This window comes from Acomys russatus, chromosome 23, assembly GCF_903995435.1.
Source record: "Acomys russatus chromosome 23, mAcoRus1.1, whole genome shotgun sequence".
Lineage (NCBI taxonomy): Eukaryota > Metazoa > Chordata > Mammalia > Rodentia > Muridae > Acomys > Acomys russatus.
In genome coordinates, this window is record NC_067159.1 from 33108160 (window position 1) to 33124886 (window position 16727).

General features: G+C 42.5%; 1 protein-coding gene and 1 non-coding gene across 2 annotated transcripts in view; one reads left to right on the forward strand and one right to left on the reverse strand.

Annotated features, from left to right (window-relative positions):
• Positions 1-10065: 10065 nt before the first annotated feature.
• On the reverse strand, positions 10066-10169 carry LOC127206765 (U6 spliceosomal RNA). Its single transcript, XR_007832861.1, has one exon. It is a non-coding gene; the product is annotated as a U6 spliceosomal RNA (small nuclear RNA).
• A 6344-nt stretch (positions 10170-16513) lies between these two features.
• Positions 16514-16727, forward strand: part of Papss1 (3'-phosphoadenosine 5'-phosphosulfate synthase 1) — a 70415-nt gene continuing 70201 nt past the window's right edge. Inside the window, exon 1 of the mRNA XM_051165453.1 lies at positions 16514-16681. Within this exon, the coding sequence (XP_051021410.1) occupies positions 16622-16681 (60 nt within the window). The 5' untranslated portion in view covers positions 16514-16621. The remainder of the gene's footprint in view (positions 16682-16727) is intronic.

Consider the following 16727-nt stretch of genomic DNA (forward strand, 5'->3'; position numbering starts at 1 on the left):
GCTGGTTTGGGGATAGTTGTGCCTACAACTATAGACACGGTCTTCTAATTTTTATTTCCCATAATTCTAACCTGTTTTTTTTTTTTAAACCTATGGGTAGAAGCCACCAGAATTAAAGGGCTTTCTGTGTCCTTTTGTAGTAAAATACCAGTATCCATTCCCCAGTAAATGAGACAGACAGTCTCTGTTGTGAGATAGATGGTTAATTAAGAGCTGAGGTAAAAGAACATAAATGGCAGAGTGTTTTGTGCATAAAAATATTCTACTGTCATAGCCTGAAAGTCAAAGGCAGTATTTATTTCATAGGAATGAGCATTGCCAATAAATCATGCTAAATATATCACTTCAAATTATAAACAAACACAAAACTTGACTTTTGAGTGTTGTTGTTGTTTTAAAAATTAAAACAAATTTTAAAAATATATTTTATTAATTTATTCATATTACATCTAAATTTTTATCCCATCCCTTGTATCCTCCCATTCCTCCCTCTCTCCCATTTTCCCCTTACTCCCTTCCCCTATGACTGTGACTGAGGGGGACCTCCTCCCCCTGTATATGCTCATAGGGTATCAAGTCTCTTCTTGGTAGCCTGCTATCTTTCCTCTGAGTGCCACCAGGCCTCCCCATGCAGGGGACGTGGTCAAATATGGGGCACCAGAGTTTGTGTGAGCGTCAGACCCCCCACTCTCCACTCAACTGTGAAGAATGTCCTGTCCATTGGGTAGATCTGGGTAGGAGTTCAAAGTTTACTGCATCTATTGTCCTTGGCTGGATATATGGGTCAGAGGTTAAGGGCACAGACTGCTCCTCCAGAGGTCCTGAGTTCAATTCCCAGCAACCATATGATGGTTCCCAACCACCTATAATGTGATCTGATGCCTTCTTCTAGCCTGCATGTGTACAAGCAGGCAGAGCACTGTACTCTTTAAAACAATTTATATCTACGTGTCTGTGCCTGGGGTGGGGTGGGTATATGCATATGTACCTGAGGATCCTGGAAGAGGCCGTTGCATCCCTTGGAGCTGGGTTACGGGGGGTTATTTGGGTGCTGGAAACCAAACTAGGGTAGTTTTCCGGAGCAAGAAGCACTCTTAACTCCATCTCTCCAGCACATCCACCTCCACTACCCTCACCTCCACCCCAAATAAACGATTTTAAGGACAAGGTCTCACTGCATAGGGCCTGGAACTCTGTTTGTAGACCAGGTTGGCCTCGAACTCACAGAGATTATTGTGACTGTGCCTTCTGAGTGACGGAATGAAAGGCAGGCAGCACCCTGCCTGGTTTGAAACATTTCATTAACAATTCATATACTAAAATGTTTGTTCAGAACCCACACATGGGGAGTGTGCACCCTAGGGAACCTAAATGCTCCACTCTGAATTGGGGCTGTGTACGTGGGCGTGAGCTTCCTTCTCTGTTTTCCCCTCAGACTTTTCAATGTCAGTGTGTGAAGTCAGCGAACAAACTAGTTGGAACCTTTGTAAGAGCCAACTGCAAAAGATAGCTATACAAATATGCCGGCTTCAGCGGGAGATTAAGAAAAAGAACAATTAAGTCACCTGGTATGTTCGCTCTGCTCCTACTCAGGAAAGCATGACATGTGACAATGAGCTTTCTATTCCTGAGCATAAATTTTTTGCTACTCTTTTACGTGTTGCCTATCCCCTTCCCGCCTGCCTCTCCTTGGCTCTCCTTTCTTCCCCTCCCCATTTCCCCTTTTCTCCCTCCACTGCTTTCTCTTCTTTTCCTCCCTCTGTGTCCTGTATCTAACTTCTGCTCCAAATACTCTTAGCTGTGGGAGCACAAGCAAGCGAGACCTAATTTCCTCTTTTTTTTTTTTCCAAGTTGAAAATTTTAGCTGAAAAGCTAGAAAAGTAAATAAAGATTTATATTATTAGTATGGAGTACAATAGTATTAAGAACTATTAACTACCTTACTGTTACATTATTAACTACAATAGTAAGAACTGTTACTTTATTATTATGAATTACAATAGTAGTAACAACCATAAATTATTTTCTTATTATTGTACTATAAAACCACTATAAGGCTAGGAATGGTGGTACATGCTTCTAATGCCAGCACCTGAGGCAGAGATAGGCTGATCTCTGTGAGTTCAAGACCAACCCAGTCAACATAGTAAGTCCCAGACCAGCCAGGGCCACATACTGAGACTTTATCTTAAGACTATTAAGCTATTAATAATGCTTTTAGCACAGTTATTTTATATGCCAGATACGTGTCTAACATTTTCTCTGCGTTATCTTATTTATACTTACAGCCACCCCATTAGACTAGGACCATCGCATCCCCTCACTTACAAGTGTGACTAAGGCCTGAAGAAGTTTAAGTTTGTGGCCAGCAGTGCAGAGTTGGAAGTAGATGGAAGTGGGGGTCAAATGCAGGTGAGTGTGGTCCCAAACCTGAGTGCTCTGTACACTGGGGAAAGCCTCAGGTTGCAGAGAAGTTTTCGTTAAATCGCTTCTTTACTTTGGGTGATAAAAATGGCTTCGGTGCCTTTTATCTAAACATAGCTTGGAAGCTTGGAGTGCATTTTCATCTCTATTGTGCTGTCATCAGTGGGTTTTCCCCAAGGGTTGGTTCCTATTTGTCTTTTCATGTCGGAGATCTGTTGTCCTTGCTTTGTACTCTAAATTTTGATTACAGGACGGGAAAAGCATGTTGGCTGCAAACTAGATTGATTTAAAAAAAAAAAAAAACAAAAAACCTTCCAAATGAATGGCTTTCAAATGGGTTTGGCAAAGCATCTGTGACTAGTGAAGATAAATTTCATGTCTAAGCCCTCGTGGAGTGTTCCCTTAGGAGAAGGTGGTTAATATTGCACAAGTAGCATTCCCCATGGCCATTTTCAGAGATATTTTTAAAGGGAGACTCTTTAGCTTGGGAATTGATGTGCTGTCGATACACAAAGCCCTAATCAAAAGTTCATGTGTCGGACTCTAAAGCCGGGCCCCTCCATCACTCTGTGTTTGTGTGTTTGTGTGTGGGTGCCATGACTTTCCTGTGAGAAGAATGCATCTAAGCTGTGACCAATGCTGTACTAGCTGTGGGAACATGAGTAAGCGAGCTCTAACCTCCTCTATAACAGCAACTTAATACTCTGTGGCAGAAGACTTAGTTGTACATTTGAAAAGTAAACAAAGGGTTATAGTATGGCAACAACAGCAGTAAAAATGATTATGATGTTACTGTTTATTTGGTGCTACGAGCCAGGACTTTGTATGCTCTGCAAGTAATAAAAAGAATAAAAATGAGATTTGATAAAAAGCCATTTAGTGCTACAAGAAGGTCACTGACACACCACTTTCTTTAGTGTGTGAGGACCCCAGTGCCATTGGTGTGAAGGGGGCGGGAGATGTGTAGTAAGCTGATCAACGTAAAACACTCGTTGGGCCATTCTTTTTTTTTTTTTTTTTTTTTTAAGATTTATTTATTATTATGTATACAGTGCTCTGCCTTCATGTACACCTGCAGGCCAGAAGAGGGCATCAGATCACATTAGAGATGGTTGTGAGCCACCATGTGGTTCCTGGGAATTGAACTCAGGACCTCTGGAAGAACAGACAGTGCTCTTAACCTCTGAGCCATCTCTCCAGCTCTGTTGGGTCATTCTTGCCTGGGATTTCCTAGTCATGTTGCTCCTTTCATGGAGAGAGCCAGTGCTTTGGTTACGTAGTATTTAGTATTCAAGGAGTCTGTCTGCGGAGACATCTCACCTCTATGGGAGAAGGATGCTGAAGACTGGTAACAGAGACTGGGGTACAGGATCATCACTGAACAGATGAGAGAGAGGGGGATTTTGTATTTTAATTCTATTAATGTCTTCTCTATCTGTGATGAGAACTGTGTGTAGATCTGTTGAATTTTGCTTTAGAGGTAGCTTCTATACAGTTCTGTCCCGTGATGCTAACTGTCGCTGCTGCTCTGTGTATAGCTGGCTCTTAAACTACAGTAGCTTCCTAAAGACTTGACAAGTATATGATGTTGTAAATATGTACACGATTAATTATTTTGAAACAAACAAACAAGCAAAAAAGAAAGGCCCCTCCTGTGGTCCCTGAACACCTGTGTGTAAGCAGTGACTCATTGCCCTTTGCAAGGGAGGACTCTAGAACTACAATGCACATGGGTGATCTTATGAGGCCCATGAAATCATTTAAAAATACAAACTTCCCTCACCGTGGCTTCTGATCAGTCTTGGGGCTGCAGCATGTTTGCCCTTTGGCTTTGTTCTTCAGCAGAGCAGGCTGACCTTGAATTTACAAATCTGCCTGCCTCTGCCTCCAGAATGCTGGGATTAAAGGTTTGTGCCACCACTACCTGAACACAGGTGACTTTTAAAAATGTTGTTTTTTTAATCTTGTCTCTGCGTGTATATCTGTGTGTGGGCATGTGCGCATGTGAGTGCAGGTGTCCAAGGAAATATAGAGTGTCAGAGCCCTTGGGTCTGGAATTACAGACAATTGTTAGCCATCTGCAATGGCTGCTGGGAACTGACCTTGGGCCCTACACAAGAGCAGTGTATCCTCAAACCACAGAGCTTTCTCTCCAGCCCCACAAATGACTTTTGATTCTTTCCTCCCTGCTGTTACTAGTGTCTACTTTGCAGCCCGTTCTATTGATTCAAATGCCGCATTCACACTTTGTGACCATCGGCCCCCACGCTGCCTGCGACCCATTTATAATTATCTCTCAGAATGCTTGTTCCGGTTCCTGCGAGTGGACCGCGGAGTGCAACATCTGCAGAGCATAAGGCCTAGAGTGAAGCTCTTAGAGTCACCACAGGCCATTGGCTGGGCTTTTGATCCTTACACAAGTAGCTCTAAGAGTTTTATACTGAATTTCTTTCTAAGGCCCTCATTTCAATCTTAGCCACGCTCTCTAGAATTGCCTCTACTTAGTTTATGGAAAGAAACAAAAGGCAAGGGAGGGGCAGTACTGTTATGAAGCAAGATCGTGCGCGCCTGTATAGGAGGGAAGCAATTGGTAGGGGGGAGTGAGTACCTGAGCGTTGCCACCGGGACTCTTCAGTGGTTCCAGCGTTTTCTATTCATCTTGGCTGCGGGGCACTGTTTCCTAACGGAGCCACCTCAGTCAGGTCCTCAGGGTGCTTTTTGTGAGTCATGTCGGCTGTTTGTAGGACTCTTCCATAGTCTACCTAGCTGCCTTTGAGTCACTCGTGCTCCTGTAAGCCACCGCAATGAATGCCTTACTTCACCAAGTTGCACTCAGACGCAGTGTTTTCTTCTGCTGTGTCCCGCTTTGTCTGAAGTGAATAGTCACAGGTGTTTTTTTAATGTCTTCTTTGGGAAACTGCCTTGCCCAGGGAAAATACAGTAGTAATAATAACTACCATTTAACGAGCTCTTGTTTCCAAGCACGTTCCAACAAAACTACACGGAGGACCATCTTACTCCCCATTTTCCAGCTCTTGAGGTACAGACTTTCTCTACCCACTGTGTATGCCGAGTCTCTTTATCTCATAAGATATAGTAGTCAATGTGTACATAAATATGTATCTCTAATAAAATAAATGCAACAAATATACATAATACCTCTACTTGTGTCAGGAACTACAAGTTTCTGCTGGTGCACCTACATGTTTTTCTTCCTTTCCCTGCGGCTGCCATCTTGGCTTTGGTTGAAGTTTTTCAATTTGTTTAAGTCTTTGATATATAAAAAGAGGCAAACTACAGAGAAAATTATGCAAGCAAATGGTTACTATTTTTGTTTTTATTCTCATTCCATTCCTATTTTTAGCAATTACTTTTTTCATTGTTGTTGTTTTGTTTTGTTTTTCGAGACAAGGTCTCACTATGTAGCCCTGGCTGTCCTGGAACTCACTTTGTAGACCAGGCTCGCCTCCGACTTTGAGAGATCTGCCTGCCTCCGCCTCCCAAGTGCTGAGATTAAAGGCATGCACCACCACACCTGGCTGGCATTTAATTTAAGAATAACTTAAGGCATTAAAAAGGTCTAAGTTACATTATAAAGCATTCTTGTATGTCCTTCAGCAATTCCATTGTCATTTTGTCACACTGACATCTCATTCTCTCTGTTATGTATATTGCTATTTCTGAATCATTTGAGTTATGATATAAAGTTGCCTTAATTCTTGATCATACATTTTCTAGGAATAAAGATGTTCAACTATCAAACTCAGGGCAGTTAACACTAATATATCTAATCAATGGTAAATTTCTTTTTTGTTTTTGTTTTTTGAGACATGATTTCTCTATGTTATTTTGGCTGTCCTGGACTCACTTTGTAGACCAGGCCGACTTCAAACTCACAGTGATCCACCTGACTCTACCTCCTCAGTGCTGAGATTAAAGGCATGTGCCACCATGCCCCACTCAATGGTAAATTTTTAATTTTCATCAGTTGTTCCAATAAAATGGTGAAAACAACAACAAAATGGCCTTAAAAAAGATTTATTTATTTTATGTATGTGAGTGCTCTATCTACATGTACACCTGCAGGCCAGAAGAGGACAATAGATCCCAGTATAGATGGTTGTGAGCCACCAAGTAGTTGCTGGGAATTGAAGTAAGGACCTCTGGAAGAGCAGACATTGCTCATAACCGTGAGACATCTCTCCAGCCCTAAAATGGCCTTTATAATCATCCAATTTCACCTTTTCAAGCCCTTCTCTGACCTAGAACAGGGTCAAGTCTGGGCTCAGTCATTACATTTAGTTGTCATGCCCTGTTTGTTTTCTTTCATGTGGAATAATTCCTTAGTCTCCTGCCATGATTCTTTATATTTTTAACAGTGGTTAAATTGTTTTGTGAAATGTCTCCCAACACAGTTTTTCCTCATGAGATATTTATCTCCTCCACACTATTCAGATGACTCGTATTTAGCAAGAACACTAAATCAGGGGGCTGTGTTGTTGTGAGTATAACGTCCCAGCAGTCATAAAATGTCAGTTTTTTCCTCTCCTCCCCCACTCTCTCTCACTTTCTTTTTTGAGACAGGGTTTCTCTGTGTAGCCATGGCTGTCCTTCCTGGATCTCCCTTCTTAGACCAGGCTGGCCTTGAACTCATAGACATCCACCTGCCTCTGCCTCTCGAGTGCTGGGATTAAAGGTGTGCCCCACCTCCGCCTGGCAGTTTTCTCCATTTTGAGTGATGTCAGCTTTGCTTATGTGTTTGCTTTTCAGATCTCTCACGGTTCTGTTTTCCTCTCTGTAAAATAATCTGTGGAGTGATCTCTTGAGACTATAGGACTATGCTGTTCTTCAAAATATTTCAACCTCATCGTCTTGGCATCAGCTGGCAATTTTGTCTAATCCACTATTCTTACGGTGGTGAATAAATGGTGGCCTTCTATGTCTACCATTCCCTCTCTGTGAGAGGGCTATCTCTTTCCCAAATAATTAAGAATTTACTATAAATCAGAAATCCGTCTATTCAATCTCTGTGACTTTTTCTCCCTGGATGGCATTGCTAGTCCTCTTCTGTGGCTTCCCATATGCTCACCAACTTTTCTGGCATCTTTCTTTGTTTTGGCTCCCCCCTCCCCATCAAAAAATCTTATCTTACTTATAATAGCTTAATTATTAGTTTCAATGTTGATTGATTTTTATTTTTTTGAGACAGGGCTTGGTTATGTAGCTCTTGATGGCAAACTCCTGTCTCTAGTTTGGGTAAGTGAAAGGCTTGGTCCTCAGATGGTGCATTTCTGAGAGGCGATGAAGACTCAGGATGTGGAGAATCCAGTTGAAGGGCGTGGGCACTCGGGCTATTTCATTCACGGTCCTTTGTTGTCACTTTGCTCCTGGTGGCCACAAGGTGAGCAGCTTTGCTCCATTACCCACTTTCCACCGTGATGCTCAGACCCACTCCAGGCTGCAGGGATGGGGGCCACGTGACAGAGGCTGAATTCTCTAAAAGTGTGAGCCATAATACATAACTCCACCCAAAGTTATCATCTCAGGAATTTTGTTCCCGCAATGAAAAGCCAACCAACACAAGTATCTCAGACATTCCTACTTCAGAGAAACAAATCTTTGTTATAGAGACATACATTATGCTTGTAATTTGATTGAAATTACATGCCAACAATTTTGAGGGAATTGGATGAATTTTAGTACTGTTTTTCTTTTCAATTAGGCCTCCATTGCTGTGAACAAAACATTTCTCTACCTGAGTATCTTACAATAAAGTTCCACTGCTTTTTAATTCTTAGACTTATTTTTAGATATTTTCCTTCTGAGCTACTTAAGTGGGATCACTATTTAAGTTATGTCTTATATATATTTATATTTGATAATGTTTGCTGGATGCTTATTTCAATTTTTAGAAATGCAATTGACTTTATAGGATACGTGTGTCTCTTACTGGGATTTTTGAGCATGCAACTCTACACCCAATTTACAAAGCTTCTCCATGAATTCAGGCTCCCTTAATAAAATTTTGGGTACTCTGTTTTGGATTGAGGCTATAAAATTATTTTAATATTGATATGCATCAAGTTTTCTTTTGGCTAGTATCTATAAAGAATGTATTTCCATGGATATACACCATTTATCTGGATTTAATATGATATAGTTGGACCATTGAGCACTTAACTGATAAGCTTAGTTCATTTATGTTTATGGTAATTATTGTTTTATGATTTATTTATAAACATCTTTAGTACATATTTAACTTGCTTGCATAAAAAAATAAAAACCAACATACAAGCTGTGATTGGTGGCCCACAACTTGGGAGGCAGAAGCAGGTACATTTCTGTGAGTCTGAGTCCAATTTGGTCTACATAGTGAGCTTTCTCAAAACAAACAAATTAAGGAATTATGTATCTAGAAAGCCATTTCTCTGTTTGTTTTGTTTTATTTTGCTATGTTTTGAGATAGGGCTTCTCTGTGTAGCCTTGGCTGTCCTGGACTCGCTTTGTAGACCAGGCTGGCCTCAAACTCACATAGGTCCACCTGCCTCTACCTCCCTCAGTACGGGGATTAAAGACGTGTTCCACCATGCCTGGCTCCTTTCTCTGTTTTTAGGACCATTTTTCTGTTAGACTTTTACCTGCTTATCTTTATGATTCTGTGATTCTTCTGACAATTACTCGGGCCTTCATTCTACCAAAAATGTTAGATGAGTAATATTGGAGAGTTAACCTTCATAAAGTGTTAATATGATGGTCACATGCAGTAACTGTGTAAACTTTGTTGAGTATTCTTAAGGCTTTTGCTTGTGTTGGTGTGTTTGCTTTCCTCGTTAACCTCTGCTGTGGCTTGCTATTGTTTTGTTCCCACATAGAATCAGACCCTAGAAGTAATAATATTGAGAGGTGGGGAAACCTCTTGGTTGAGCTCTCAAGACTGCATTAGTCTTTGGGAACAAGTTTTTATAAACTGCAAGCCTGACTCCTCCCTGGCCTCTGGCTTCCTCTCACACAAATTGTTTCTCTTCTCCTGTCTTCAGTGTCTTTAAAACTCCATGTCCAGCACAAGTTGCTGTCAGCCATGAGTTTTCATCAGCAGCCACTGTGCCTTGGACCATCAAAGCTATAAGCCAAAACGCCTTTTTGAGGAGTATTTTATTTTACCAGCAGAAGTCAAAGATGACACCATTTCAGATACTATAGAAGCATGTAAAAGAAAAGGCAAGAAATCTGACCAAGGTGTTAAGGTCAATTTCTGAGTTGGGTTTGGCATCTTTGTCTAAGAACTCTATATGACTTTTCCTATTGGAAACTCTTTGCCTTAACTATCATAAAATATACTTTATTTTTTTTTATTAATTTATTCTTGTTACATCTCAATGTTTATCCCATCCCTTGTATCCTCCCATTCTTCCCTCCCTCCCATTTTCCCATTATTCCCCTCCCCTATGACTGTTCCTCAGGGGGATTACCTCCCCCTGTACATGCTCATAGGGTATCAAGTCTCTTCTTGGCAACCTGCTGTCCTTCCTCTGAGTGTCACCAGGTCTCCCCCTCCAGGGGACATGGTCAAATGTGAGGCAACAGAGTACATGAGAAAGTCATATCCCACTCTCCACTCAACTGTGGAAAATGTTCTGACCAAAAAATATGGAACGCTTCATGAATTTGCGTGTCATCCTTGCACAGGGGCCATGCTAATCTCTGTATCATTCCAATTTTAGTATATGTGCTGCCGAAGTGAGCACAAATATACTTTATTTAATTGGTTGCATGTTTACTATGAATTAAATGCAAGTTGACAGTTTAATTTCCTAAGAAAAGTGGACAGAAGACTCATAAAACAGTGGCCCCATTACTTCATTTGTTTGGTGGAATAGAGTCTTATTATCTAGCCCAGACTAGCCTTGCTCATGTGTTCTCCTGTCTCAACCTTTAGAAGGCTGGAATTAAAGGTATGGGGCTGGAGAGATGGCTCAGAAGTTAAGAGTACTGACTGCTCTTTGAAAGGTCCTGAGTTCAATTCCCAGCAACCATGTGGTAGCTCACAACCATCTATAATGCGATCTGATGCCCATTTCTGGCTTTCAGGTGTAAATATTGGCAGAGCGCTGTATAATAAATAAATAAATAAATAAAAATTTAAAAAATAAAAATAATTAAATCTTTTTAAAAAAGGTATGTGGTTTCAAAGAAGTATCCCATTTTATTTCCTAATCTCTGTGTTCAAATTCTCTTAATATAAATAAATTACATAAGGAATAGCATGTCTTTCTATTCTGCATACCATATGATTTTACATTTGCACCTCTGTGATTTTAAGTAAAACAGCTTAGTTATTTCAAAGAAATAAATCTATTTAAAGCGCAATGAATTACATTCATTTTAAGGAAAAAGTCAGAAAATATTTAAATATGAAAATTAAATATGAAAATTAATGATCATAGAAGATATAAGAAGAATTTACTTTTAAGAATGAAACACCGTAGAGTTTGGTGGCTTACACTTGTAATCCTCGCATCTGGGAGTCTGAGGTAGGAGGACTGCTGGGAGTTCAAGGACAACCTGGGTGATAGAGTGAGCTCTAGACTAGCCTGTGCTACCCACAGGGAGAAAAACCTTGTCTCAGAAAATTATTTGATTTCTTAAAAACAACATAAAAAACTTAACAGGCTAAGCAATCATACATTTTTATGCCCCATCGGAACCAAAACAAATCACAAACAAGCCATCCCAGTAGGCAACCTAAACAGAGTCAGCATTGGCCACTATCAGACGCCATGTCCCACATAAGAGCATAGTTTACAGACATCGCCATCTAGTGTCTAACTTTAGAACTCACCTTGTAAAATTCCTGTAATCCAAACTGATTCTTTCAAAATGTTGATAGAATTTTAATTGAAATTTGAAGTCAGAACCAGATATTAAGAATTTCTTTCCTCTTCCTTCCCCTTCCTTCGTTCTCTCCTCTGTCTGCTCTTTGCTCCCCTACTCTTCCTTTTCCTACCCCTCTTTCTTTGTAACTTACCGCACTGCCTTCCTGGAGAAGGGACTGTGTAGATCAGACCTGCCTCAAACTGTGATATCCCTGCCATACCTTCTTGATGCTGGGATTACAGGCATGCAGCACGATGCTTAGCTAAAGAGGGAAAGCCACAAGGTAACTGAGCAATGTTTTAAAACAGGAGGAAAGAAAACAGCAGGTGTTATAATTTAAAAATTAGGAAAATAAGATGATAAGATAATAAGATGCCAAGCAACAGATATTATATTATATGAGGTTTATTAAGTGAGTATGAGGAGAGAAGGAAATGGTGGGGGAGGGGTACCTCAGAGAGAGAGAGAGAGAGAGAGAGAGAGAGAGAGAGAGAGAGAGACAGAGGAAGAGGGAGAGGAGAGTAGAGAAAGAGTAGAGAGAGAGGGGCGAGGTAGGACTGTCCTTTTATATAGCCCTGGGCAGGGCCACGCCCCCTAGCAGGTAAGCAATGACATCACAGGTAGACAGACTAAAGCAGGATGCTAACAGCAGGTTATTAAGGTTATGTAGGAGGACATAGAGAAAAGGCCAAATGCCCATTTCACTTGAGGATGAACAAATAACTTGAGGAGTCAATCTTTTATTTTTAATCTGCATGTGTGTGTGTGTGTGTGTGTGTGTGTGTGTGTGTGTGTGTGTGTGCACGTGTGCGCATGTGTTTATGCTGGTGTGTGTGTATGCATGTGCGACATGGATTTGGTAGACAGAGGCTGATGTCAATGTCTCCCTTAGTCGCTGTCCACCTTATCTTTTGAGGCAGGGTCTTGTGTACTTGGAGGTCATTATTGCTGGCCAGCAAGCTCCAGGGGTTCTACTGTCTCTGTCCCCCCAGCACGAAGGTTACAGCCACCCAGAACTGCACTCAATTTGGTGAGTAGAGATTTGAACTCAGTTCCTCATGGCTGTGTGGCCATCACTTTACTGACATTCATTTTCCTCAGCCCCAGGAATGACACCTTTAAAAGGATGCAAAAATAGTAGCTTTGGTCAGTGAAGTGTTTATTGACCTTGAGCCATCGTTTGCTGAGCATTTAGTGAGTTTACACATGAAAGTGCCCACCTCTCTTAGCAGCCAGCGGTGAGTGTGACCAGGGCCTTTGTAGTGATGGCAGGGAGGTGGGAGCCGAAGAGAAAGATTTCCTCGTGGCTGAGGCTGATGCTCACCCTCTGCAGAGGCCATCTGGCTGCTGCAGTATTTGGATAGGTGGTGGGAGTTCCCAGAACAAAGCCAGTGCTCGCTTCTGCAGCGAATGAGGGTCAAAAGGAAACACGAGCAACTGGTAGATGTTTTTCAGATCTTGATAATAAAAGTAATCATCAATAAAGCAAAAATAAATAATAGCAATACAATTTGATAAAACTTACTTGGATAATTGTCTCAACTTTCTACCATCAGTGTATATACAAATATTTTAAAGGGCAAACTTCTTATTAATGTGTCTTCAAAGTGTACTGTCCTTGGTTCTCAGATTAAACTTTGGGACAGAAGCTGAGGCATGCCTGCCACCTTTTTAATCTTTTATGAATGAGCTTTATTGCCTTGAGCTAAGGATGGCCAAACTGTGCCTAACATCTTTTCTTCTTGTTTCTTTTAAGATTAAAAAACATATGTTTTAAGATGTGTGTGTGTGTGTGTATGTATAGGTAAGTATGTGTGTGTATGCATAGTGTGTATGTGTGTATGTATGTGTAAGTGGGTGCGTATGTGTATATATGTGTATGTGTGTGTGTGTACATGTGTGTGTGTATGTGTACATGTCAGTCTGATGCCCATCGAGACAAGAAGGTGCTGGATCTGCTGAAACGGTGGTACAGGAGCTTGGGAGAAGCCTGAAGTGGGTGCTGGAAACCAAACTGTAGTTGCCTAGGAAAGCAGGAAGCAACCTTACCGGCCACTTGAGTCATCTCTCCAGTTCTGCACTGCCACTAATTAAAGCCTGTTGGTTGTGATTTCCTTAGCTGAATTTCCATCACTTTCACACACAAGATCCAGAAGCCCGGGAGCTGGAACTAACTCAAATACCTCCTCCCTGAGGACTAGCTCTCACGACGGCAGCACGCAAGCTTCTAAGGGAGGGAAAGAACCAATAGTTGTACCCAGCTCTGACACCTATGAACCAGATCAACCATCGGCATGGCATGAACCCTGAGGGTGCAGTAGTCACATGCGTACCTTGGTAGAAACCAACAGTTGTCTAATTGGACTGAAATGCTGCTCAACAAGTAGGAAGTCATGCCTGATGCAGGGCATTTTACCAACTAGGGCTAGTGACGTCACAGATCTTGGAGACACTGCCACCAGCATCTCACTAAAACCAGCATAACTGGCAATATGTTCTAAATATTTGTCCTTCTGCCCACAGATCAACGTATCCCCTCACCTCTCTTCACAGTTACAGGAAACCACAACCAATCAAGATGCAGAGTTGAGAAGCTCAGTGGATCCATCTACCACACAACTCCTGCACCTGAGGCTCAGGGATTACTCTGGGAGAGATTGTAAGAGCCAGAGGAACAGGGCGTTTTCTGTGAGGATTTTGTCTTCTAGGAGGAACATCATGTCAGCTACACTCACAAAGTCTTGTTAACATGGTTGCCTAAACTCTAGCTGAACAAAGATGTTATCAATAGTCTTCCCCAGGGAAGAGCACACCAGTTGGTTATGGAGCACAAAGTGGTTAGCCCTGAAAACACACACACAGCGTTCTACAGAATGAGCAGGTTGTATTTATGTATTTTGGAACACACACGCACACACACATTCTCACACAGCAACATACACAGAACAACAATTCATGAAAAAGGACCTCATGATTTTGAGAGAGACCTAGGTAGGATATGTGGGAAATATGGGAGTTTGGAGAGAAAAAGGGGACAATGATATATAATTATATTATAAGCTTAACAAATAAAAGAAATACTTAACAACAAGCCAAACAATTGAAAACAGATTTCTTTGTATTATTTTAAATTATGTGTTATATGTGTGTGCCGGTGTAAGCATGTGTAGAAGAGGAATTAGCTACAGATGGTTGTGAGCTGCCGGATGTGGACGCTAAGAACCTGGGGCCTCTGGAAGAGCGGTGAGGGCTGTTAACTGCGGAGCCATCTCTCCAGCCCAGTGATGATTTCTTACTGTGTTCCAGGATCCTACCTCAATCATCATCTGATTTCTTTCTTTTCTTTTCCTCCTTCCTTTCTTCCTATTTGGTTTTGTCTGCTCAGCCTTCTCCTGAGTGTGCTAACTTCTGAATTTTCCGGTGTTTCGATGGCCTTGAGAATTCTGAGGACCGTTTGTTAGAGATTTTGTAGCATATCCCACTATTTGGATTCATTATGATTATGTTAATAGTGTGTATGATAATTCTTTAAGAAAGAGGTTTGATTGCAGATGAAGATGACAGAGGCCGGGCACCATTCTCCACTGTATGAAGGCTACTTCTACATACTAGCAGCCTCATTGTTTTTATTTATTTATTTATTTATTTATTTATTTATTTTTGCAGCCTCGTTGTTTACCTGGCATAGCTCCAGTCAACACTGTCCCTTTTGTCGCAATCAGGTTGCTCTTCCCTGCTCTGTTTCTACAACAGGACTCTTTGCAGGGAAGCATGCACAGGCCACACTGAGGGCCAGGGAGCTGTGCTCAGGCACCTTCAGAGGTTCGAAATCAACTACTTGCAGTTCTGCATGGGAGCTTCCTTCCTTCTTCTGTGTTAACTCATTCAGCCACTTTCTGGATTAGCAGATTCACAGGTGTCCACAGTATTTGTTGCTCAAATGTTTTCAGCTTTGGCCTCTGGGAGCTCTCTCAGGCGGCTCCTCCTCAGTTTCCTTAGCTAATCCTTGTGAGATAGTGCGTGTACTTAACATCCTCTTTTCCTCTCCCTCATCCTTTCTATTTCTTTCTTTCTGACAATGTTTCATGTGCGCCATGCTGACTTAAAACTCACTATTTAGCCAAGGGTGATTTTGAATTTCTTGATTTGCCTGCCTCCCCACTTTGAGTGCAAGGATTATGGATTTTTGCAAGCTCACACCCACTTTCACCAAGTGCTGGGATTGAATTTAGGGCTTTATGAGTGCTTGTTGCCCACTGTATGTGTGTGTGTGTGTGTGTAAAAATGAAGATTCCGGTCATGTGTAAATAGGGGCTAACTTGCTAGCAAAAGGCTAGGCGCGGGTGTTGTTGATGATGATGGTTTATGTGTGGGGTATGAGTGTGTGTATGCGCGTGCTATGAGTGTGTGTATGCGCGTGAGTACGAGTGGCTGCCTAGAGGCCTCTCACTCCCAGCCGCATTCTTTTATGAACTGGTCTTGGAATATATGAGGTTGAAAATGCCCTCTATAGGCGAGCATTCTGCTTTGCTTACCAGGGGACTTGGATTTCCGTTCTTTGGAATAGCAAGTACAAGAGATGCTCCTTTGTGGCTACTCAGTGGCGACAAACACTGCATAGAGCTTCCCTGATATGAAGTGGGGTCTCCAAGTGGGGAAGGAGGCACCTTACAAATACTTTCTAATCTTTCATGAGAAACTGTTGATGTCAGTTCGGAAGATGGAAGATTACTTTTTAAAACGTTGTACACTGAGTAGAATCTTAAAGCGATGAGCAACACGTGGATGAGCGGTTCACTATATTAATTCTTCCTTTTGCCGGACTGGGAAACATTTTTGGAAGGCGTACTGGTTGACAAGTGCACAAATCGAGCCTGGGGAAGCCTTAGTCTAGGCTAGCGGAAGAAAAGAGAGCGAGCAGCAGTAGCCCACGTCAGCTTCTTCCCGCAAACAGCCTCAGTTCCGTGGAGCTTCTTCCACGCCCCTCTGCAGGCGGTGCTCCGGCTCGCTCACTGCGCATGCACAGGATCCGGAGGGTTTTTCCTATTAACCCTCGGGCCACGCCCTTCCCAGGTCAAGGCGGAGCTTCAAGCACCGCCCCCGGTGATTGGACGTTGAGGTCCCGACCCCGCGCCTCCCGCTTCGCCCCGCCCTCCACGCCAAGCCCCTGCAAAGGCGATTACTAGCCGGAGCGCACGTCAGCGCGCGCCCCGAGCCCGGGGTGCCGGCCCCGCCCCTTCTCCCTGCTCCGCCCCGCCCCCGGCCTCTCTCCAAGACTCGGCTCCTGGGGCGCTCAGCAGCTGGGCATCTGTGCTTGGCGGCTATGGAGATTCCTGGGAGTCTGTGCAAGAAAGTCAAGCTGAGTAACGACGCGCAGAACTGGGTGAGCGGAGGCCGCGGGCGGGTGCTCGAGGAGCGGGGCCTTCGGT